Below are 24,084 nucleotides of genomic sequence, written 5' to 3' on the forward strand. Positions count from 1 at the left end.
TCAAGGATGGAGCTTCAAACTTTAATGGTTTGTTTATAAGGAGAACCGTGACACTGGAGGAGAAAATTTTCTCTGGTACAGTGAATACTTCAGTTATTCTTTCAACATTGCCTACATTTTTGGTGAAAACGTTTTATTCTCTTTACAGTCCTCTTCTAAAAGCGTGGGTTTATTTTTATGTCCTCCGTGGATTTTTTTTCCTTCTTCTTCTGTTTCTGAACTGCCATGATCCATTCACTTGTTGGCGATGTAGATAATCTTGTGCTTCTCGATGACACTGATGTCGTGTTCCAGCTGCTTCATTTCTTCTTCCAGCTTCTGCTTGCGAATTTTCTTTGGTATGGAGTCGATGAAGACCGAGAGGGACTGGAACTCTTTGTGCACCTCTTCCCAGTTCTTCTTCAGCCCCTGCAAATGGTAAAGAAATCTTGAAATAACATGGACACTGCGAAAGGAAATAATGATGAAACTGTACCAGGGACAAAGAGGGAGTAGGTGAAAAAAGCTGCTGAAAGCAGCTTTAGAAATGGTAACACGTCAGTCGGTCGGTCCAGGACTTGGCCGCAGGAACAGAAACCAGTGCGCAGAGGCCAAGCCCTGCCCTCTGCTGTCCGCTCCATCCCTGCTGGGAGGATTTACTTGCATTGAGGTCAGTGTGGCTGTAGCTTGTTTTTAGCATCTCACGGGTAAATGCAGAGTTATGAGCAGGGTTGAACCAAGCTTACAGCAAATGTTTTGGTAAAAATCAACAATCTGAAAATTGATAGCCCTAAGTAAAAGTTGGTTTTGGAAATGTTTTTCATAAATTAGAGAAGTTTTGCGTTCTAATGCATGTGTATATATTTGTGTGTGCATGTGTGTTTGCGCGTGCATGGCCATGTGCGTACAAGTCAGGGAAGCTGGGAACTGTCCCATGTGTCATCTTCAGGACCAACCCCCCAACCCCCCACCTCCATCCCCCCACCCCATACCTTTTCCCAGGGAGGGTCTCTCACTGGCCTAGAGCTCAGCATGTGACTTAGGCTAGTCTGAAGCAAGTCCCTGGGGGTCTAACTGTTTCTTTCTACTGCTGCTGGTTCACAGCACATGTCGTCACACCTGGCATTCTTATCCAGGTGCTGAGACTCAAGCTCACAAGGAAAGCACTTTATCGGCCATGCCATCCCCACCCTCGAATTTCACCTTCCCTGCCCAGAATTTTCTGTTTTATTCCTTATTCTTCAACACAGAAGTCACACCAGAAGCCTGGATATCTGACTGGCATATCATATTTTATTTGACAAAATGTTATTGTAAGAGAAAAAAAATTTCAATTTTACAATGACCTTTTATATGTCTTTTCAATATATTACAAAGAATAAGTCATCTTCCATATAGTCAGGGGTTCCACACTTCCTGTTAATGTATTCTAGACATGGTTGGAAGGTCATTAAACGTAGAACACATGCTAATTCAATAACATAGTTCATGTTTTATGGGCTCTAAAATCAACAAATTCAAAATGAAGGATCTCTTAGGAGCTATAAATGCCATTTCCATCTTTGCCTAGTTACATTTCTCATCACAGTGCACGGGGGGGGGGGGGGTGGCTCCACCGACGACATGGGCTTAAAACACTAATTGAATTCATTCAGGGAAGTTTTATAAACTAGCGCTTTCTATTCATTGTGAGATCATAGATCATTTTATTTATACACATGACAAGAAGATACCAGGAGCTTGCAGATCATCCAGCCTAGCTGAATAGGTAAACTCCGGGTTCAGTGAGAGACCTTTTCTCAAAAAAATACGGTAGACAGTGAAAGAAGTTACCTCACATTGACCTCTGATCTCCACACATATATGTGCATGAGCACACATGCATACACACACACACACACATATGCACACATGCATGCACAGACGCATGCACACTCATTGACACAAAGAAAAAGTAGACTCCACTTTAAAGACTGAAAGAAAGGGCTTTGTAAATCCACAAAGCAAGTAAAAGGACGCCCCCAAAGAACAGAAGAAATAACAGTTGCCACAAGAATAAGGAGAAAACCAAGTTGGGCCATGCAGGGTGAGAGGAAGCAGATGCCATTTCTGAAAGGTGACCATGCAGGAGACAGGCAGTCCCACCATCAGGACAAACCCAAATCAGCATTCACAAGCTGCAATTCCAGCTGTGGATTTTGGTGAGACAGTGAGAAATCCCACAGTGTCACTCTGGGTGACTCAGGGCAGCCAACCGGCAGCATCTTGAGCAATAACCTATTAAAAATCAAGCTTCCTTGAGGCGTGAGAATAGGCCTGGGTGCTTCAGTTTGGCCTGCCATAGCCCCAGGGTGTGGGAAGGCTCTGGAGGCGGAAGTGGAGAGTAGCAGTCTGGATGCTGACAAGTCCAGGCTGTAGGCGACAGGAAGCTGGGCAAGGAAGTACATGGGGAAGGATAATCTGACCCTGGGGACCAGGAACAGATCTCATCAACACAGAATAGCCCTGCAGTCAGATGGCTTTTAGTGTGAACAGCCTCTGAACCATGATTACCGACCTTCACTGCTGTACAGCCCCAGAAACCCGACGTTCCACATGTGGTCTATATACCCGACAGCTGCATCCCTCCAACACGAGGGTGAGGACTCAAGAGTTCTTGCTAATATAAATACATTTTCTGCTTGACAGAGTTCAGTGCTGTGGTTGCTTCTCATACTCCCAAGGCATTTAGTAGGTAGCCCACATTTGAGAGCCCTCTTTAGCTAGAACATTAGCCACTCCACAGATGCAATCCAGGAGGTATCTGAAGGGTGAGAGAACGGCCCAGCCCATAGGTTGAAAAGCTACCTGTGGCCAGCAGAGATTCCTGATAAGAAAAGGAAAGCTGCCAAAGTGAAGACAGACCTGGTGAAGATCTGTGGTTTTCCAGTATAGACTCAGCAACAGTATAAAGCTGGGGAAGGATTGGAGTCCACTAGTTGAACTGACCCTGCCTCCACCTCTGAACATATGAGTCAGTTTCCAATTTTCAAGGGCCTTGAATAGCCAAAACAATCCTTATCAGAAAGAGTGATGCTAGAGGAATCTCAATATCTGATCTCAGATTATATTACGGAGTCATAGTAACAAAAATAGCATGGTACGGGCACAACACTAGATATGCACACTGACGGATTAGAATAGAGGACCCAGAAATAAACCCAGAGACAGAACCACGTCATTCTTGAGTAAGGTATCAAAAACATACATTGAAAAAGAGACAGTCTCTTCAAATCACAGTACTGAGAAAACAGAATTCCCATGTGTAGAAGAATGAAACTGCTCACACCATGCTACAACCAATTCAAAACGGACCAAAAGATCTTAGTGTAAGACTTGAAGCTTTGAAATGGCTGGAGACAGATACAGATGAAATACTTGAAATCATTGGCATAGGCAAGGACTTTCTGTAAAGCATTGCAGTAGCACAGGAAATGACCCCCAAATTGACAAATGGTATTACATGAAATTCAAGGGTTTCTTCAGGGTCCAGAGAGAGGGCTCAGAGGCTAGAAGCACTGCCTGCTCTTCTAGAAGACCCTGGTTTGATTTCCAACTCCCACATGGCATCTCATAACCATCTGTAACTCCAGTTCCAGGGGATGCAACACCTCGCCTGGACATGGCAGGCACCAGACATGTACGAGGTGCACACGCATACAAGCAGGCAAAACGCTCATACTTGTAAGATAAAATTAAAATGTATAAGAAGCTTCTTCATGGCAAAGGAAACAATCATCAGAGTGAAGAGATTGTCTTCAGAATGGGAAACAGTAACAACCACAAATCAATCAGTGCATTGACTAAGAAACTGAACCAATAGTTCTCAAAAGAAGAAACACAAAAGATGGTCAATAAATACCTGAAAAATGTTCAATATCCTTAGCCATGAAGGAAATTCAAATTAAAACCTCTTTGAGATCTCATCTCACCCCTGTTGGAATGGCTGTCATCAAAAACATAAATGACAACAAATCCTGGTGAGCCTGTGGGGCGAGGAATCCTTACAAACTGCTGCAGACTCTGAACTAGGTACGGCCACTCCCACGCTATAGGAGTTTCTCCAAAAATAGAAACATCACATGACCCAGCTACATCACTCCTGGTTAGGTACCAACAGGAGTCATAGCCAACATACTCCAGAGATCCTTGCATTTCCGTGTTTACTTATGCGGTATTCACAATAGCTGGGAAAGGGAACAATCCCAGATGTCTGTCAACAGACCAATGGATAAGGAAAATGGGTGCAGGTGCACAACATGTCTTGAGAGGGGGGAAGGAGGTCTTAAGCAAGGCACTAGAAGAGAGGATAATGGAACCATGTGATGTGAAAGCAGAGGGAGGACTATGTGAAGAAAGGGACAGGCCAGAGCAGGCCAGGGGACGTGGGAGAGGCCAATGGGAGGGGAACAAACTAGAACAGAGACTAAAGTCACATATGTATGAAATGCATACTGAATCCCATCACTATGTACACTAACTTTAAAAATGGAAAACTGGCTGGGCGATGGTGGTGCTCGTCTTTAATCCCAGCACTTGGGAGGCAGAGGCAGGGGCATTTCAGTGAGTTTGAGGCCAGCCTGGTCTACAGAGTGAGTTCCAGAACATGCTCTAAAGCTACACAGAGAAACCTTGTCTCGAAAAAAACAAAACAAAACAGAATTGGTAACTGTCTTAATTAGGGTTTCTATTGCTGTGAAGAGATACCATGACCACAGCAATATTATAAAGGAAAACATTTTATTAGTGGAGGTGGTGGTTTATGGTTTCAGAGGTTCAGTCCATTATCCTCATGGTGGAGAGCATGATGATGTGCAGGCAGACATGGTACCTGAGAAGGAGCTGCTATGCTATGTGTTGATATGCAGGCAACAGGAAGTAGACTGAGACACTGGGCAGTATCTTGAGTGTAGGAGACCTCAAAGCCTGCCCCCACAGTGACACACACTTCCTCCAATAAGCCCACACCTACTTCAAAAAGGCCACACCTCCTAGTAGTGACACGCCCTATGAGAGTATGGGGGCCAATTACATTCAAACTACAGCAGTAACAAAAAGGTGAGGAACTAGAAAGGGAAAGATCAGTAGGGGGGAGAGGAGACCTGAGAAGGCAATGGAGGGGTCAATACGATCTAAGCACATTAAGTGCCTGCATGAAAAAAATGTCACAGTGATACCCACTAATTTGTGTAAGTAATTCACACTAAGCAAAGTAAGTGGAACAAAGAGGGTTGGAAGTACCTTATATAACAAGGACATCACACTAAGTAGAAACCTTTGGGGGACGATGGAGTTTCAGTGATTTAATTCTGTATTTAGGTAAGGCAATGAAAAGATAGGATACACTCCAGAAGATACATTGGTTGGGGAAATGGGACAGGTGAGTTGGGCCCTTGTTGAATCAGATTAAACCAAAGATCTGGGGTGGCGAAAGGTAGAAGCCATAGTCTCCCTCCCAGGTTTAACTCTCTCAAGAGGGACATTGGTCAATGCAGCTTTTAATAGCACATGAGATGTATCCTAAGAGAAGTTCTCAGAGGGACTCTGCTTCCCTGAGTCCTTCATTATGAACCCTGAACATGTTTCCACAGTGCACCACAGGGGTGCCTACCACAGAGAGAAAATGTATACATTTATACACTTTCAAATATCAAAGGGTTTTCAAATGAGTTGGGGAATATTTTCTTATTACTTGTGGTCCCAGAAGCACATTTTTCCCCGCTGTGGCTTTCTTTCTGAAGGATAGTTTGCTTTTAGCTTCTAGGATGTACAACAGTGTTTGGATCAAAGTCAGCAGCTAGGGATGGAAACTCAACATAATTCTGTATCATGTTGATGCAGCCTCTGTGCTGTTTTTAAACCTTTTATTTTTGTTTATTTTATCTTATAAAATAGTCTTTTATCCATTATAGCAATAGGAATTTCTCCTCTTTTCATTTTTCTTTCTCCTGTTTTTGTACTAAAATAATATAGCTCATGAGGTAAAAATTCAAAGAGCAAGCCACAATCCATAAGAAAAGCCTTCTGATTCCTGTCTCCGGGCCCACTGGCTCCCAAACTCTCTCCCCTTTCCTGCCCTGCCAGTGACACGGCTACAGTGCAGCGGATCCCGTGGGCTCTCCCGCTTTCTGTCCTTCTGTCCTCTGAATTTCAAGGAGCTCTGCTGGGAGGAGGAGAGATTGGGCCTCTGCCCCTTGCCTGCTGTACTGCGGATATACTTGGGCTGCGTTATCGATACTGTGAGGTCTCTCCAGCTCATGAAGTTCTGAGAACACAGACAGCCCTTTGTCCCCATCCTTCACAGGCCTTCATGTCTGTAGATGGTGCTGGACTTCCCTGTCCCTAGTCTTGGAGGTCTTAGGGCCTTGCTGGTTCCCTTCACTGGACCTCCCTTTTGTCTACAGTTCCTTCTAGAACTCCCTTCACAACCCAAGCTGAGTGTGCCTTCCGTTTCCTGGAGCCCAGACTCAAACAACTTCCTCTTTCGCCCATCTTGTCTGTGGTGGGGAAAACACCAGCCCGTGGTTTGTTAGATGTGACTGTAGTCCTGACTCATGGACTTGAAAATATGTGGCCAAAGGCAAGTATAGCTAGAGTTCAAGTTCACTGGAGTAAGGACTGTGCTTATTTTGTGTGTTATGCTCTTGCCATAAACACAGAGATGTCTACAAATTAAGGAACAGATGAGTGCACGGATGAATCTATGAATTATATTTGCATTTACTCTGCTCATCTGTAAAATGAGGTGTTTGGAATCCTTAGAGCAGATGGTCCCTTCCAGGTGTCATGAGACTGCTGCTTTTATGAAGAATGAGCTGAAGGCATATGGCCGCAGTGCCACAGAACCCTGCATCTTCAAACTGGGTGGGAAGCAAGGTCCGGGGCTTGTCAGGAGGACAGCAATTGGCTTTGTAACTGGGTAACTATGCGCTGGCTAGTGAGTGAGGCATTCCATGAGGGAGTCACTATTTTGCCATTGCCACACCAAGAGAGGTTCTGGGGTGACCAGAGGAGGAAATTGAAGTGTCTCTCCACTACAGCGAAAAGGCACAGGAGGGAAGAGCCTTTGCACTCTCTAAGGAAGTCCTTCCTGTCCCCATTTTCCAGCTTCATACAATACGCAGGTATAATGACCTAGCTTTTGCAGAGGCATGTGCTTCCTGAAGCCAAGTAATAATGGAAAAATAATGGGCCAAGAGCCTTCCCCGTCCCTGCCTGCCAGTGCCCTCCCCCCACTTCAGCAATCCGTCATGACCTCCTCAACAGAGAAGCCCCTGCCCTTTGGTCCCTGGTGGATGGGTGCTTCTCACTCTGCACTTCAGGGCTCCACTTAAGATCTGTATTTTTTTGTGCTGACTACTACCTTGGGACACTGTTAAACTTGAGATCCACACACCCACAAATACACATACCTGTCTATCCAGGTACATTATACAGATCATGCCTCATCAATAAGATTATAGAACTCTATAGCAAAATTATATCTTATACCTTTTGCGGTATCTTCATGGCTCAGGCTAATACTGTGTACAAAATGGATATTTAATAATTTTTTATTGGTGATCATGATGCCATCGATTAAACATTAGGACTCTGTGATGGCATATAACCCATTTTCAACAGAAATTAATAAAAGAAAGAGTTTTGTTTTTTATGGTGTGTGTGCACATTGTGTACATGAGTATGGGCATGTGTGTGCTATGTATGATGTCTGTGTGGAGGTGAGAGGACAATCATCTCAGGTGTTGGTTCTTACCTTCTACCTTGTCTGAGAGAGGTTCTCTTGCATACACCAGGCTAACTGGCCCATGAGCTTCTCTCCTATCAATCAACCCCTTCTGTGTTGGCACAGGAGCCCCGGGATTACAAACATGCATGATCAAACTCCACTTTTTATGTACCCACATTTGTCAGGTAAACTCTTTACTACTGAACCATCTCCCCAAACAATCCTCTTGTTTTATGGGGTCACTGGATATTGTCTTGCAGAAAGCTTTCAAATAAATGTTAAAAAGAATCATGATTTCACTTTTTTAAGGGATAGCATGATGGCGGAGGAGTCCACGCAGGTGCTTAATGAGTGCTCTGTGCAAATGACAGTGCCATGCCCTGCTCATCTCGTGATGTCTCACACTCCAGACAGACCTCTTCCATTAAACTACAATGAAAATAGGTCTTCTGGCCCTTTTATTCAAAACAGAAGAAACATATGTAAAATCTAACACCCATTTATTTAATACTTTATTTAAAGTTGAGTCATTGGAAAGAAAATGTAGATTGTTTGGGGACAGCTTCAATTATTCTAGAGCTCCATCTAGTGAAAAATACCTCATTTATGAGAATTTTGAAAAATAAGTTTAGTGAATGAAAGTAACTATTTTCTTACTTTTTAAAAATACCAGTTTGTTGTAGGAGAAAGTAGACTTCCTTACAACTAATACTCACAAATTAGAAATAAAATATTTTAAGACTCTCTGAGCCGGGCGGTGGTGACGTACGCCTTTAGTCCCAGCACTTGGGAGGCAGAGCCAGGCGGATCTCTGTGAGTTCGAGGCCAGCCTGGTCTCCAAAGCGAGTTCCAGGAAAGGCGCAAAACTACACAGAGAAACCCTGTCTCAAAAAACAAAACAAACAAACAAACAAACAAACAAAAGACTCTCTGAACTACAGGTTTTTTCTTTCCCTTTCCAAAGAGTAAGCTTTACTCTGTGCACTTTTGCTAGAACCGAAGAGACACTTCAAAGCCCTGGCTTCAGTGGTGGAGTTAGTTGATGGGGGTTTGTCTAGAGAGGCCGAGAGGAGCGAATTCCGGAAGGCTCACCTGCAGAACTGCCTCCCGTTCGTCGTCGGAAAGTCTCTTCATAGCTGCTTTCTTAAGGTTCTCCTGGATGTAATTATCGTACTCCTCTTGGGCTCTCTTTACATCCTCGTTTCGCTTACATATGTATTCAGGAGTGATACCATAATCCTGTGAGGGGTTTTCAGAAAAAAACTAATCAGCGCCGGGCGGTGGTGGCGCACGCCTTTAATCCCAGCACTCGGGAGGCAGAGGCGGGCGGATCTCTGTGAGTTTGAGGCCAGCCTGGGCTACCAAGTGAGTTCCAGGAAAGGCGCAAAGCTACACAGAGAAACCCTGTCTCGGAAAAAAAAAACAACAAAAACAAAAACAAAAAAACAAAAAACAAAAAACAAAACCTAATCAGCATCCTGTGCTCAGTCTTCTGTGTGTGAGCGTAGCAACTAAGGACTAGAGAGCAAGCAATTTTATTGTCTTAAATATTGAAGAAGAAAAAAGGACCCAACAAACAAAAACTCTGCAAATTGACAAAATTCCTTGATTTCCTCCTCGCTCCCCTCCCCCACTCGTCCTTTAATATGAGATACTGGACTAGAAAGTTGGCTCAGTAGTCGAAGGGGCTGGCTACCAAGTCTGATAATCTGAGTTCAATCCTCTGGACCCACATGGTGGAAGCAGAGAAGTGATTCCTAGAAGTTGTCCTCTGCCCTTCACATATGTGCACACGTGTACACACACACACACACACACACACACACACACACACACACACACACACTAAAAGAAGAGAGATCTTGTAGCAACTTGCTTTTTCTCTTCTGAGTGTCACCAGTGTCCATTCTTAAACTCTAGACCAGTTGTTCTCAACCTGTGCATCACGACGCTCTGGTTGAATGACCCTTTTGCAGGGGTAGCCTTAGCCCATTCTGCAGCGTAGATATTTATACTATGATTCATAACAGTAACACAATTACAGTTATGAAGTAGCAATGAAAATTATTTTATGATTGGGGTCACCACAACATGAGGAACTGTATTAAAGGGTCGAAGCATTAGGAAGTTTGAAAACTATTGGTCTAGAGTTTTTTTTTAGACAGAGTAGTCAAGAATGGCCTTGAACTCTCTGTGTAAACCAGACTGGCCTCCAATTCATAGAGATCCACCTGCCTCAGATTTCTGAGTGCTGAGACTAACATCACCACACCCAGAAAATTCACTTTTAGGAGTTGGCTTTTCTGGGGTTTGTGAGAAGAAGTCTCAGTGGTTAGGAGCATGTTCTGCCTTTGCAGAGGACCTGAGTTCAGTTCCAGAACCCACTCGGGTGGCTCAGAACCACTTGTATCTCCAGCTCCAGGGTATCTGACCTCCCTTCCCTGTCGGTACCTGTGTTCACATACACATGAACATACATGCATACAGAATTTAAAAAAAATAAAATAAGTCTTTAAGAAAACAGAGTTGGTCTTTCCTCCCTATATTTTATGTAATTCAGCTTTTATTTGAAATCTCTCAAACATCACAGAGGTCTCTTTTTTTGTAATCTGGTTAAATAAAAGGGAACAAGCCTTTATAAACCATAAGAACAAACCCTTAATGGTACCATGCAGAACAACTTTAAGGGAAACTAGGCCCAGGCCCTTAATGCTGTTTTGGAAAGGCAAGCTGCATTTTCAGACTCCTAAGCTGCTTACAGGGACTGATAGTGAGGCTATGGACTGTGGTTCCTTCAAATTAGTGAACATATTATCACTTTCTAGAGAAACACAATTTCTCTGTGTTCAGATTTTAAAAAAGAACTTGAGAATTTTTGAGTGCTAAAAATAATAGTGAATAGGAAAGTAGGGTTTCTTTCCTCTTTGAATCCTTATTTTTGTGTAGAGAGATGTGTTCAATTAACCACAAGAGAGGAAAACATTAAAAACCTGTGTCTGGGGTTGGAGAGATGGCTCCGAAGTGAAGGGTGCTGGCTGTCCTTCTAGAAGACCTAGTTCTGTTCCCCGCACCCACACGCAGCTTACAACCATCTGTAACTCCAGTTTCAGGGGATCCAACAACCTCTTCTGGCCTTCACAGGCACTAGGCACACACATGGTACACAGAGAGATATGCAAGCAAAATATACATCCACATAAAAATAAAAAATCTAAAAATTTAAACTATATCCATAATGAATATGTACAGACTTTTTCCTTGTTATTATTCTTTAAACAGCATGGTGTACCAATGGTGTACATAGTATTTGCCCTATATTGATTATGTTAAGAAGTCTAGAGATAAAATAAGGCCCATAACAGGTTATGTATGTTACACACATCCACTAAAGACACTCATGTGAGAGCTCTGAGCATTTGTGGATTTTGGTATCCACAAGGGTTCTGAAACCAACGCCCTCTATAACACTGAGAGGGATAAGTATAAAATAACATGTGTGTACGTCCAGAAGTAAATAAGGGCTGAGAAGTGTAATGAAAACAGAAGCATTTGAAGCTAAAGAAGCCAGGGGAGGTGTCTCTGAGGAAGTGGCAGTGAGGGTCTGGTAGTCATGGAAACTATTCACAACAATTCTCACAAAGTCCTCTGGCACATGCATACCACCCTGCTTCATCATAAAATACTTTTTAAAAGGTTAGATTATGTTTGGCATATTATGTTAGGAAAGGGATCAGAGTTGTACATTTTAGAGAAAAAAAAAAGTCTGACAAATGAGCAAAAGCTTCAGTGATCTTAAGTGTTCCTACAAGCTAAATGTCGGGGGGCTGATGAATCCTGTCACTAATGTTCTATTATAATGTCTATTCTTTTGGCTCTTTTATTAGGTGCCAGGCATCATCAGATGCTTAGTAGCCTTAATGTCATTTAACACTCACTCTACCCTATGGTCTATTCAATGGATTGTCACAGATCCCAAAGTTAGCAAGTGACAAATTGGAATTCAAAACAATAGCTCACTATTATTGCTACACACCTCATGTGCTCATTCATATTTTAGTTTGTCTCCACAATCTTAAGGCACAAATGGCATATACTTCATTTAGAACAAACAAAATCAAAAAAGAAAAAAAGAAAGAAAGAGGGAGAAAAAAAGTCTAATTAGGTTTTCCCCAAATCGGATTGCCTTTACCACCTGGAGCTGGTTAGTTTTCTGGTAACTTGACAGAAGCTAGGGTCATCTGGGAAGAGGGAATCTCAATTGAGAAAATTCAAGCCTCCATTAAATTGGCTTCTAAACAAGTCTGTGGGGGCATTTTCTTGATTAATGGTTGATGTGGGAGGGACCACTGTGGGTAGTGCCATTCTGGGTGGGAGGTCTTGGGTTGTATAGGAAAGCAGACTGAGCAAACCATGGGGAGCAAGCCAGTAAGCAGCACCCCTCACAGCCTCTGCATCAGCTCCATCTCCAGGTCACTGCCTGAGTTTCTGCTTCGACTTCCCTTCCTGATGGACTGTGAGCTGCAATAGTAAGCAAACCCTCTCCTCCCTGGATTTAGTCATGATGTCTATCAGAGCAATGGAAATCAAACTGAGGTGCTACCTACGGCCTTTCCAATCTAACCATAGACTTTTTTTTTTTTTTAAAGACTTAACTCTGAATAGTGAAAAGTTGAATAAGTCTGAAGACCAGCAAAAAGAAAACAAGTGTGTGCTGCTTTATGGCTTGATAAACACTCACAGGTAATAAATGAATCTGCTATCTTTATGTTTCTGTGATGGATACTTCAATTTGTTTTCTGTTCCAAAGGAAAATGCATTGATGTGGGCAGCAGTTTCCATCACAACCACCAAAGGAGAAGAAATTTATGCAACAACAGATCAATAATGTGCTAGAAGTAGCTTGAAGGAGCCAGGAGTCCACTTTTCCCAATGATGCTTCAAGAACCATGAGCACCTTAGATGTGCCACAAAAGGAAGAAGTATCCTGAGAAGCCTCAGTAAAGTTCTCAGCCTGTGGCCGATGGCCCAGAAAACAGCTGAGTTCTTCTAGAGGTGTTCTTAACCTGCTGGATGAGAGAAGTTTCCCAGAGAATGGGTGCTGAGCTCTGAAAGCAGCCTGGAGTCTGTTTTCACTTTCTGCACTCATGGGTATGCTGGACCACTAGACTTACTTGGACTCATTCCTCACTATTGAAATCCCACCCCCTCCCCTTCTCTCCCCTCCTCTACCTTCCTCTCCCCTCCCCTCCCTTCCTCTCCCCTCTCCTTCCCTCCCTTCCTCTTCCCTCCCCTTTCCTTCTTTCCCCTCCTCTCTTTTTCCCCCTTCTCTTCCTCTTTCCCTTTTCCTCTCTCCCTCTATTCCTCAAGCTCTTCCTTCCTTCCTTCCTTCCTTCCTTCCTTCCTTCCTTCCTTCCTTTTCTCTTTCCTCTATTTCTGGCCACAACTTACTACTATTTGTTATTAATATTTAGGACTTTGCAGCCTATTTTAGTATGTGTTCACATACACACTTTTATGCTCTATAAAATATATAAAATAGGGTAGGATTTGTATATTTTCCTTGTAAGCTTTTTTATTTAAAAACCTTTTTTAACAATTAAACTTAAGTTTACATAACACTTGGCAAATAAAATTATATCCCTTTCTGATGAACACCTTTTCAGACAGAAATTAATGACCCAAAATAATTAATCCCTTTACAGAGCTTGCAATCTTTACCCAAACTCGAGTCAAATCACTAAAATAGTAACGTGGGTTATTCAGAGAGATTGATGGGATGGGTGGTTTTGGAGCCTCATCTGTTAAGTTCTCTCACTCTGTTCCCAAGCTGATGCACTTGAATGACTATGTCTCACGACCTCCTGAAAGGTGGGTTCCTCCAGATTTACAGTAGTGATTGCCTTTAGTGATATTTTTACCTCACTGATAAGACATTTTTTAGAGAATGTCTGCTGTAGTTATTAAGTACATTAATAACTCAGACTGAGGAAGACAGCATTCATGCTTTAGATATGAACTGTGCACAGACCCCAGAGCCGTGGCAATGAGCAGAATCTGTGGTCTGTCCAGGGAGCACACTGTGTAGCTATCTCATGGAGAAGATTAGGAGCTCCCTGCAGGACTTGGGGATCTCAGATTTCACACTGACAAATCAAGTACTACCTTTTTATTGATGTACTTGGGGAGCAGGCCTGAAGTTTCAAGATCATGCTTGTCTCCAGTTCTTTTGTCAACATAAACTGGCTTGGGCTTTTTGGCCACGCCCACGATGACGTCAGCGGCATTTGTGTTTATGAAGTTTTTTCCACTCTGTATTCCCATGACTGGATGATCGGTCCTCAAGGGCACTGGAGGCTTCTTGGGAGTGTCCCTATTAAACTTTTTTTCTGTTAAACATAACATTTCATTGTTAATGTTCAAAAATAACTGTTGCTACTCAACACTATTGAGGACATCCAGATATTTACCACTGGTATTGAGGTTTCATTAATTTTTTTTTTTTTTTTTTTTTTTTTTTTTTGGTTTTTCAAGACAGGATTTCTCTGTGTAGCTTTGCGCCTTTCCTGGAACTCACTTGGTAGTCAAGGCTGGCCTCGAACTCACAGAGATCCGCCTGGCTCTGCCTCCCGAGTGCTGGGATTAAAGGCGTGCGCCACCACCGCCCGGCTGAGGTTTCATTAATGTTATATGCAAATACTTAAGATAAAAAATTGTATATATCCACAAATTTATTGATTTGTGTACATCAAATATATTGCCTTTCATTTGTCAATCACACCTCAATTGTAAATAATCAAAATTTAAAATTAAGTGCAATTTGATGTTGAAAAACAGTATAAAAGAGTAAGAAGGTATTAATGAAAGATCACTACTACATTTCTGATGGAAATTATAGACTCCAATAAGCTGGGTGGTGGCGCATGCCTTTAATCACAGCACTCTAGAGGCAGAGGCAGGCAGATCTCTGTGAGTTCGAGGCCAGCCTGGTCTACAAAATGAGTTCCAGGAAAGGCACAAAGCTACGCAGAGAAACCACATCTCGAAAAACCAAAAAAAAAACAAAAAAACAAAAAAAACCTCCAACAACACATACTCAGTTTTCCCATTTAAATAGGTTTCAAATACAAAAATGTTTAAATACAAAAACATATTTTCAGCATGCTATCAGTATTATCCATAATTATGTTTTTTAAAGAGATAACTATAACAAAGCCATTGAATAAACTGATAAAACTTGATGTTAGCCTTTAATCCCAGCACTCAGGAGGCAGAGGCAGGTGGATCTCTGTGAGTTCGAGGTCAGCCTGGTCTACAAAGCAAGTTCCAGGACAGGCTCCAAAGCTACACAGAGAAACCCTGTCACAAAAAACCAAAAAAAAAAAAAAAAAAAAAAAGAAAGAAAGAAAGAAATGATTTTGGAAGCCCAATGATCTGTGGATATTTTCACAGAAATTAATTATAATGAGTAATTGCTGTGTACTCAACACACAGTTTCACAAGTTACCAATATGATCAAGATCACCGACTCCTTCCTTCCTGGTGTGTTCCACCATCCTAAAGGAGTAACCACCAGACTTCATCTTCTCTCTATTCCACACAGTCTTCATAATAGCAGACGGAACTGCTTTGTTTAACACAGCCTCTTCAGTTTAACAATTCCAACTAGTCACATAACCATGGCTTTTCTATTCTAAAATGTCAAATAATTAAAGTGTGTTTCTAAGGACTAAGACAGTTACTCTCTTATCGGGTGGGGCCTTACTCCCATCTTAACTGTACCATGGTTACTGTGGTCAGGCTTTAGTCACTTCTGCATTAGCTGACTTTGTCTTCTCAGTGATGTTGTAGGGGCATTCACCAGAGAAGGCTGTTGGGACATGGTTTAGGCCAATAGAAAGTCTTTACTAGCCAGCCAGTGACTACACTGATGGGGATCCCAGTGTAGCACTGAGCCTTTCTCAGGGTGAGCTCTTAAGCACAAAAGGCAAGGTTAGTACATTTGGAGACTTGCCCAGAACTATGGACTTTGACAGTTAGGCCTTTGTTTCAGTTTTGGCAGGTGGTGCTGTCTACATGCTGAGTTTTACAGCCTGAATGGTACTTCCATCATGGAGTCAGTTGTGCTAAGGTCTGGGAGGCTCCTAAGCTCTGGTGTCCTGTTACAAGTGAGATTATATTACTTCCATTTTCAGGGGAAAAACATAATTGCTGTTAAAAGTCTATAGGTTGAATTAACCTCTTCTTGGGGCTGACATATCTTTCCAGAATTCATATATTGAACTCATAGATCCAGTATCTTACAATGTGAATGGTTTGCTTGGGAGTAAAGTCTTTAAGGTAATTTAGATAAAAAGAAGTTATTAGAGTGGTCCCTAATTCCATCTGATATTGGTTTAACAACTGATAATAACCATTGTAATTTTCATCTCTCAGAAAAAAAAAAAACAGACTGGAGTCAAGATGAGGGACAATCTTGCCACCAATCAGACACTGTACCTGGGGTGCCAACCCATCTTATAAATGCTTAGAATTAAAGATACAAGGCAGGAGACAAGATGCTGAAGCAGATGACGTTGGGGGAGGAGGCTCTTTGGATAGGTCAAGAAGTAGCTCACGATGCTTGCCCTACCAAGAGTCTGCATGGAACCAAATCACCACCCGCCATTCTCTTTCTATTTCTGCTTGTACTTTCTCCTAGACACCCAAGCCCTGTTCACTATGAGGTAAAGTTGCTGTTGCCTGCGTATATTTAATATTGATTGAAGGTAAAATAATGGGGCAGCTAAATTACTTGCCAACGATTCTAATATTTAAAACAGGAAGCGATTGAACCTACTAGGTGGTAGCGTTTTTTCCTTTGAATGTTTCTTTAGAAACTCCTTTGGGGAAGGAACATCAACTTTGGCAGGCCCCATGGTTTTCATTGCTGTTTTGGATTTCTTCATGTCATTTTTTATAGATGCTCTAAACACTGACGTGTACCTGAAATTCAAAATTTAAAGTTACAGCACTTATATTTCTAGAGCAAAATACTTAAAGCTTAAAAACAGGCATACATGTCTGATTTACATGTGTCTGTATTGATAACGGAGAATGGGCATAGCTTAATGATCTGACCGCATCTACTGCACTTAGGACCTAGAAGTTGAAGGAGATGCGGAGGCAAAGGTGTTCATTTATCTCCGTATTATTGTCTATCCCTGGCATCAATTGGGATGTCTCATCTCTCACTGCTGTGTCTCCCCACCCCAAGTCCAAGCCAGTCAGTCTTGCTAGCAGTTTAATCATCTTCTCAATGAACCCAAATTCACTGATTTTCTCTAGTGGTCACTCACGTTTTAGTTCAATGATTTCTTCACTGCTCTTTAATATTTATTCTTCTTGCTTTACATGTAATTTGCTTTTCAAAAAAAAAGGTTTCTTAAGTTATAAATACACATATATTTGATTTTTAACTTTCAGGACTTTCTGAGTGTCTAAAGCTATACACTTTCCTCTAAGCACTGCCTTGACTGCATCCCAAACATTTGAAAGGACATCATTCACCAGGCTTTGGAGGCACACACCTTTAATCTCAGCACTTGGGAGGCAGAGGCGGGAAAATCTCTGAGCTAGAGCCCAGCCTGGTCTACCAAATGTATTCTGGGACAGCCAGGGCTTCACAGAGAACCTTTGTCTTGGAAAAAAAAGGAAAAGAAAAGAAAAGAAAAGGAAAAGAAAAGAAAGGACACCTTCCATTTTCATGCAACCCTAATACCTTTTATACTGTCTTCCTTTAGAAGTTTACTTGCATGTGTTTGCTCAGTTTTCATAGATTCGGGGTTCTCATTTGTCTTTTCAGATTTCTAATTTATTTCCACTGTAGTTGGAGAATATACTTTGTATGGCTTCAGTCCTTAAAAACAGAAACCAATGCTTCTGTATACCCTGGAGAGGTTGTAGCATGGACGAAACACAGCTAGCCTCTCAACTGCATTCCCTTAACTGAAGAATGGTGCTCCCTGTCTCAGGGAAAAGTCTTCCTCCTCTCCCCAGTGCAGGGCTTTGAGAGGGACACACTTGAAGTGGCAAGGAAGGGGACCCCCACCCAAGCCAGTCAGATCACTGAATCGGCCGGTTCTTGTGCTTGATATCTTTATTTTTAAAGGGATGTTCTAACAGACCACATAGAAATTTTAGCCAGTCACTTTTAGTTTGTATGTCTGTGTCATTTGATTTTAATGTGCTTTCTAGTCTATAATTGTGGGCTGGTGAGATGGCTCAGCAGGTTAAGGGGCTTGTCAGGAAGCCTGATGACCTGTTTTTGACCCTTGGACCACATGGTAGAGAGAGAGATGAAAGGTAGGCACCACCACACTTGACTTACAAGTTGGCTGGCATTGTCCCTAGCTCGCCAGTGCCTTGTTCTCTTTTCTGGTCTTTACTCCCCATGTTTCATTTTGTGTTGTTGTGGTGTCATTAGATTTGCTTCTGTTTTCTTGATTAGTGCCTTTGCTGATGCTAGCCCACCCAATGTGCTGTTTTCACTTTGGACATGGTCTTCTCCACATTTAGAAGTTAGACTTGTATCTTTCCCCCCCTTTCATTTCTCCCCATATCTTAGTCCCTCTCTCTTTGAACGTGATATTTAAAATAGCTGCTTTAAATGCCTTTGTCTAGTAATTTTCTAATTTGTGACACTTTTGGCTACTTAGATTGGCTGCTTTTCCTCTAGGCTATATCTTATATTTTCCTGTTTCTCTGCACGCCTGTACATTGTTGTTATTTGTGTTTGTTTGTTTGCTTGTTTTTTGATACAGAGTCTCTCTCTATAGCTCTGTCTGTCTTATAACTCACTCTGTAGATCAGGCTGACCCTGAAGAGATCATAGATCCACCGGCCTTTGCTTCCCAAGTATGGGGATTTAAGGCATGCAACACCATGCCTGGCTTGCTTCTACATTTTTTTTTTATTGGATGCCAAGTAATGTGAACTTTATAGCGTTGATTCCTGACTTTTTTTTTAAACTTTTTCTTTTTCTATTGTTTTAACATTTCTTTAGCTTGAGTCTGGAATGCAGTTGTCATAGTTGAAAAAGTGGTCATTTTAAGGCTAGATATTAAGTCTTCAGTCTTAGAACTTTGCTCCGATTCTACCCTGTGTATAAGAAGTCCTCACCACTGGCTGGTGAATGCTGCTGCTTTCCGAGGGTCATTTTCTTGGTGTTGTATTTCATACATATGTACACTATCAATCAGGGAGTTCAAGGAAACCTCATGCAGGCTTCTGTCCCTCTCTGGGCAGTTCTCTGCTCTCTGGTGCACCTCACTGTGCATTCCAGATCTTGGTCTTTCCGACTCCAAATTGTCTTCTTAATTCTGGGATAATCAAGGGCTTTGTTTCCTTTCTCTGGACTTTGGCCGGGAAGTAGTCCCTGGAGTGTCTGTTAGGGCAACTGCAGGCTGCCTCATTCCCGCTCCTTCTCTCAGGGAGGGTTGCTCTCTGCTGTCCATGCTCTGGTGTTTGGAACCCTTTGTTCCAGGTGTCTTCTCCCCCGGCTCTTTCTGGTGAGAGAACAAACCCCACCCTCACGTGGAAGCCAAAGTTTGGCTATCTTTTTTTTTTGGTTTGTTTTGTTTTAATAGTAATTAAAAATAGATTTCATTTTGTGGAATACTCAATAACTTTAGAAAATTCCCAGGACCTGATGACGTTATGAAAATTGTATGTGTAACATCTACTACCCAAGTTAAAAATACAGCAAAATATCTGCACTAATATTGTCGGAAGGAAATACATGAAAATATAACTGTTTAAATCCTTAGGGATGTGGAATTTGGGGTAATCTGTTTTCTACCTGGTCTGATTCTAATTTGGGTTTTTAATTCTTGACAATCTCCTGTCTGTACAACTTCACTCTGATCACACCCCCTTCTCCGTGCCTGGCATTCTACCTTATCAGTTCACACCCACGAGGATACACAAACGTGTCTGTGAACACAGATTGTTTCTATGCTTTAGGGCTTTTCCTCAACCGAGAACTCAGTAGCTGGGAACATTTTGGAAACGTGTACGTCACAAGACAACTTCAGGAAGCAATCTTCAGGCCAGACCCATGCCTTAGAGCTTCTGTGGAAGATGACAGAGAAGGTGTCACCATCAATAAGGGGATTTCCTTTTATGTGAAACAGGGTGTGTCTATTGCCACCTCCTTCTTAGTTTGAAAATGTGTGATTCAGTACTTATTGTGTGTATATGAATCAAAAAACATTTATTGGTTACATAAAACTCTGATATTTTATTCTATATTTGTAACAATTTTTGTTTCAAATTAATTACAAATGAATAATAACCTCATTCCCTTCCCTTAATTTCTCCAATTGATTTTACAGTGTAAATTCAGTTTGTGTTTATCTATATAAATTGCAGCTTTAATCTGTTGTTGTCTTTTTAATTTTTCTTCCCCTTAGGCACTAACAGTCATCAAAATTCTCAGCTTTGCATATATATATTTGATTATTTCTTTTATTTTTTTTGAGATTTATAATTACATAATTTCTCTATTTCCTTTCCTCCCTCCTAACCATTCCATATACTTCTCTTGCTCTTTATCAAATTCATGGGACTCTTTTACAATACTTGTTGTTTCATAGATATATGTACATGTATATGTGAAACTTTATTTTTTAAATATGATATAGTGTGATACCTTTTCATATCAGTATATACAAAGCTTATTCTTTTATTTATTTATTATTATTATTATTATTATTATTATTATTATTATTATGTTTTTGTGTTTTCAAGACAGGGTTCTCTGTGTATCCCTGGCTGTCCCGGAACTCATTCTGTAGACCAGGCTGGCCTCAAACTCAGAGATCTGCCTGCTTCTGCCTCCCGAGTGTGCCACCACTGCCCAGCAATGCATATTCTTTTAAATAGCTACATTTTATTACATTTTTGAAATTGTGTGGCTTTACTCTAAAGATGTAGCAGGTAGTTTTATCAGATAACTGGATTTGCTGTCTACTTATATTAGACTGGGCTAGAGATAAGTTATTTTGAAACTAAAACTGTCATCCTCAACTAACATACTATAACTATTTTATTGCTAATAATCACCATATAGTAATCCATTTTATAACATTTTAAATGACACACAAAGAAGTAATATGCTCAAATGTGCTGGTAATTTGAAAGAACTTCAGCTTTTCCTTTTAGTGAATGAGACATCTGAGAAACCACAGTGAGGGAGAGGGAGAGGGAGAGGAAGAGAGAGAGAGAGGGAGGGGAAGGGAGGGAGAAGGAGAGGGAGTGCACGTGTGCACGTGCTTTCAATTTTAGATTAATATTGACTCTGGGGCTTGAACTATGTTATAAAGTCCTCCAAACTATTTCTTGAGATTTTTTTTTCTTTACATTTAGTTAGATACTGTGTAAGTTCACCCACAGGCATTGAAATGATTTTCAATTCATCCTTTTGACTATATAAAGTAATTATTTTTTCAAAAAACAGATGAAATTCCACTTCCAGACTGGTTAGTTGTCCCAGGTACACTCTGTATTTAATTTATCACCAGGAATGCAGGTGTGTTTCATTGAGTCTAATTATGATCTCTAAGAAGCTACTGAGAAAAAAATAAGTTGGCAAATGTCAGTGCAGTCAATATATTCATTTAGATTTCTGCTGTTCAGTACTTGTGGATATTAAACACTTGAAATGGGTCTAGTGCCACATACTGAAATGACCGTCCTGGAGATACACTGGGTGAAACAAGGTACATCATTAAGGTGAGTTTTGCTTTTGCCTTCCTTTTTCTTTTAAAAATGACTGTAAGAAAATGTTTTAGTGTATTACATTCCTACTGGACAGTGCTGACCCAAATACCAGGAAAATCTACCCAGTTAAACTAGAGAACAACACTTTCGTTCAAACTGCTTTCATTAAATTATGCTGGCACTGGAGTAATATCAGACCAATGAAACATGGCACATTCCTTGTGGGACTGACGCTGACCCCTGTCCTCATCCCACAGTGTGTCCTCGATCCAGGACCCATGAGGATGCATATTCAAGGCTCCCTATAAAGGGCCCCATACTTCTGCTTGATGTCAGTTTAATGTTTGCCCGTGACGCAGTGACCTGGAGTCACCTTTCTTCCTTTGTGGATGACTGACTGCTTTCTGGTAGTGCCGAGTCTAACCTGAGACAGATTCAAGACTTCCGAGCACACATGCCGTGTTCCATCTCATCTGTAATGCCATCGGAGTTTTCTGTCACCATAGTTTTATCGCAACATCTCTTATTGTACGGGAAGAAAACTGTGTACGGACACTTAACAGTATCTGACACTGGAGAAGTTGTCAGCAACCAAAGGTGAACGCTACCGAAGCAGCGGCATCCATCCTGTTTCTGGCCTTTCTTTGGGCAGTGTGCAAGATGAGCCAGTTTTGGACCTTTGCTGTAAGACATGTGGAAGTCTTAGCTCCTGTCCTTCTTACCTGCTTCGACTTTCTGGACCTGAGTTTTTCTCTTCCATAAAATTAAGATAATACTAATCATCTAATGGAGTTCCTGTGGGAGTGAATAGTGGTTGTGAAAAATAAGAGTCTGGAACATCAGAAGTACTAGTAGGCTGGACATGATTCTTTGCGTAGTACCAGTTGCAACAGTATCTGTGTTTCTTCTTACTAGTAGACATGTATATTGAGGTTTTTTTGTTTTGATTTTTGAGACAGGGTTTCCCCCCTGTGTAGCCCTGGCTGTCCTGGAACTTGATTTGTAGACCAGGCTGGCCTTGAATTGAGAGATCCATCTGCCTCTGCCTCCCAAGTGCTGGGATTAAAGGCGTGGGCCACCATGCCCAGCTGAGTTAATTTTTTAAACTAAATCAATTTAATACTTTGTTTTTTCCTGAGTCCTGGGTAAAATAAAGACACAGTCTTACTTGCTAAAAATTTGAATTCTGGTGAGTCTAACAACTGGCCTAAGTTCCTAACATCTTAAAATGGCTTCTCATACCACAATATACCACACAGAGTCATTTGCATAAGATGGTAAACCTTGCTCTGTAATGAACAATGTTCTGAACAGGTTCACTTATCTACAGATTTCCTTGGCAGCTAACGTTAACTGGTAGCGTTGGCATATTTTCTTTCCCCGGTGGTTTGTAGGTAGAATTCCAGTGAGGTGTGCTAACCGTTCTTACTGCATGCTTGCTACAGAAACGTGGGTGAGAGGTGGTGACTCAGATGAACACGGCAGCTGTATTTTCCTTGTTGACAAAACCTCGTTTGTATGCCATGTGCTTCTCTTCATTCATACGTCAGAAAGTGCAAACTGCCATGTTGAAATATCTCTTCCACTCATTTATTTGAAACTTTCATTAGGGTTTTAAATAATATATTACTTTGTGCTTAATCAACATTTTAATGTTCCTATTTGTGTCCAACAAGAAGATTGTTAACTCTGACGTGTGGGACATCACAGTGCAGCCAGTGAGGAGTCTTCTTCAGGGCTTCAAAGCCATGGCCAGCTCCCCGGGGGCTCGGATTATAATTCAGTGATGCAAACAGGATTTGTACATTTAAATATTTTCTTGTGATTGACTCTATTAATGAGAAGGCTGAGGGGAACAAGTTCACAGTAGTGTGGTGAAGGAAAAGGGTGAGTGTTTTATCCTGTTTTAAAAACAAATCAGTAGTTTGCGTGTGTGGCATCTTGTCAAAACCCTCTCACCATTATTGCTAACAGTGAAACTGACTTCGCCTAACAGGGTTATTTAGGGCACCTCCTTTATTCCTTCCCATCCTAAATACTTATTTTATTGTACTTATTTCTTCAGACATGTGCAAGAATACTAGGGCACTGTTATACACAGAGCAGGGACCAGATGAATTGTTATTAAAAAACAAACAAAAAAAACAACCCAAAGTTCCCAGGTGCAGTAAGCTCTTTACTAATTAACAGAATGCTGAACTAATAAAATGACATCCAAATTCAGTATTCCATAGAAGGCAGTTTCTTTCGGTGTGTTATAGAGAAGAGGAAGTTTATCTGGTACAGTCTATGGAAATTTTGGACCAAATTTAGCCACCAGTAATGTGAACATTGTAAACTCCACAAGTGTGTCAGCATTTATGTCCCTGCCTGACCTCAACTAGATTTTGATAAGCCAAGGGAAGTACAATATTTGTGATTGCTCTGGTTTAAGCTACTCAGGCTTAAAATGGAAGGATTTACACTTTGCTGTTACAACTCCAAGTAACAAGAAGTTGACCATTACATTTGGAGGGAACCTTAGAGATGTTTATCTCATTTATTTTTCAAATCAGAAAACAACTGAAAATTGATTCTAC

The 24,084-nt window shown here is 41.4% G+C and overlaps 1 protein-coding gene across 2 annotated transcripts in view; it reads right to left on the reverse strand.

Moving 5' to 3' along the window:
• Enkur (enkurin, TRPC channel interacting protein) overlaps positions 1-24,084 on the reverse strand; it is a 25,837-nt gene continuing 1,753 nt past the window's right edge. For both annotated transcript variants that reach the window (XM_059263674.1, XM_059263675.1), the window contains exons 2-5: positions 16,584-16,729; positions 13,910-14,133; positions 8,840-8,986; positions 1-408 (exon numbers count right to left, since the gene is read on the reverse strand). In XM_059263674.1, the coding sequence (XP_059119657.1) occupies positions 235-408; positions 8,840-8,986; positions 13,910-14,133; positions 16,584-16,729 (691 nt within the window). In that variant the 3' untranslated portion in view covers positions 1-234. The remainder of the gene's footprint in view (positions 409-8,839; positions 8,987-13,909; positions 14,134-16,583; positions 16,730-24,084) is intronic.

This window comes from Peromyscus eremicus, chromosome 5 (genome assembly GCF_949786415.1).
Source record: "Peromyscus eremicus chromosome 5, PerEre_H2_v1, whole genome shotgun sequence".
NCBI lineage: Eukaryota > Metazoa > Chordata > Mammalia > Rodentia > Cricetidae > Peromyscus > Peromyscus eremicus.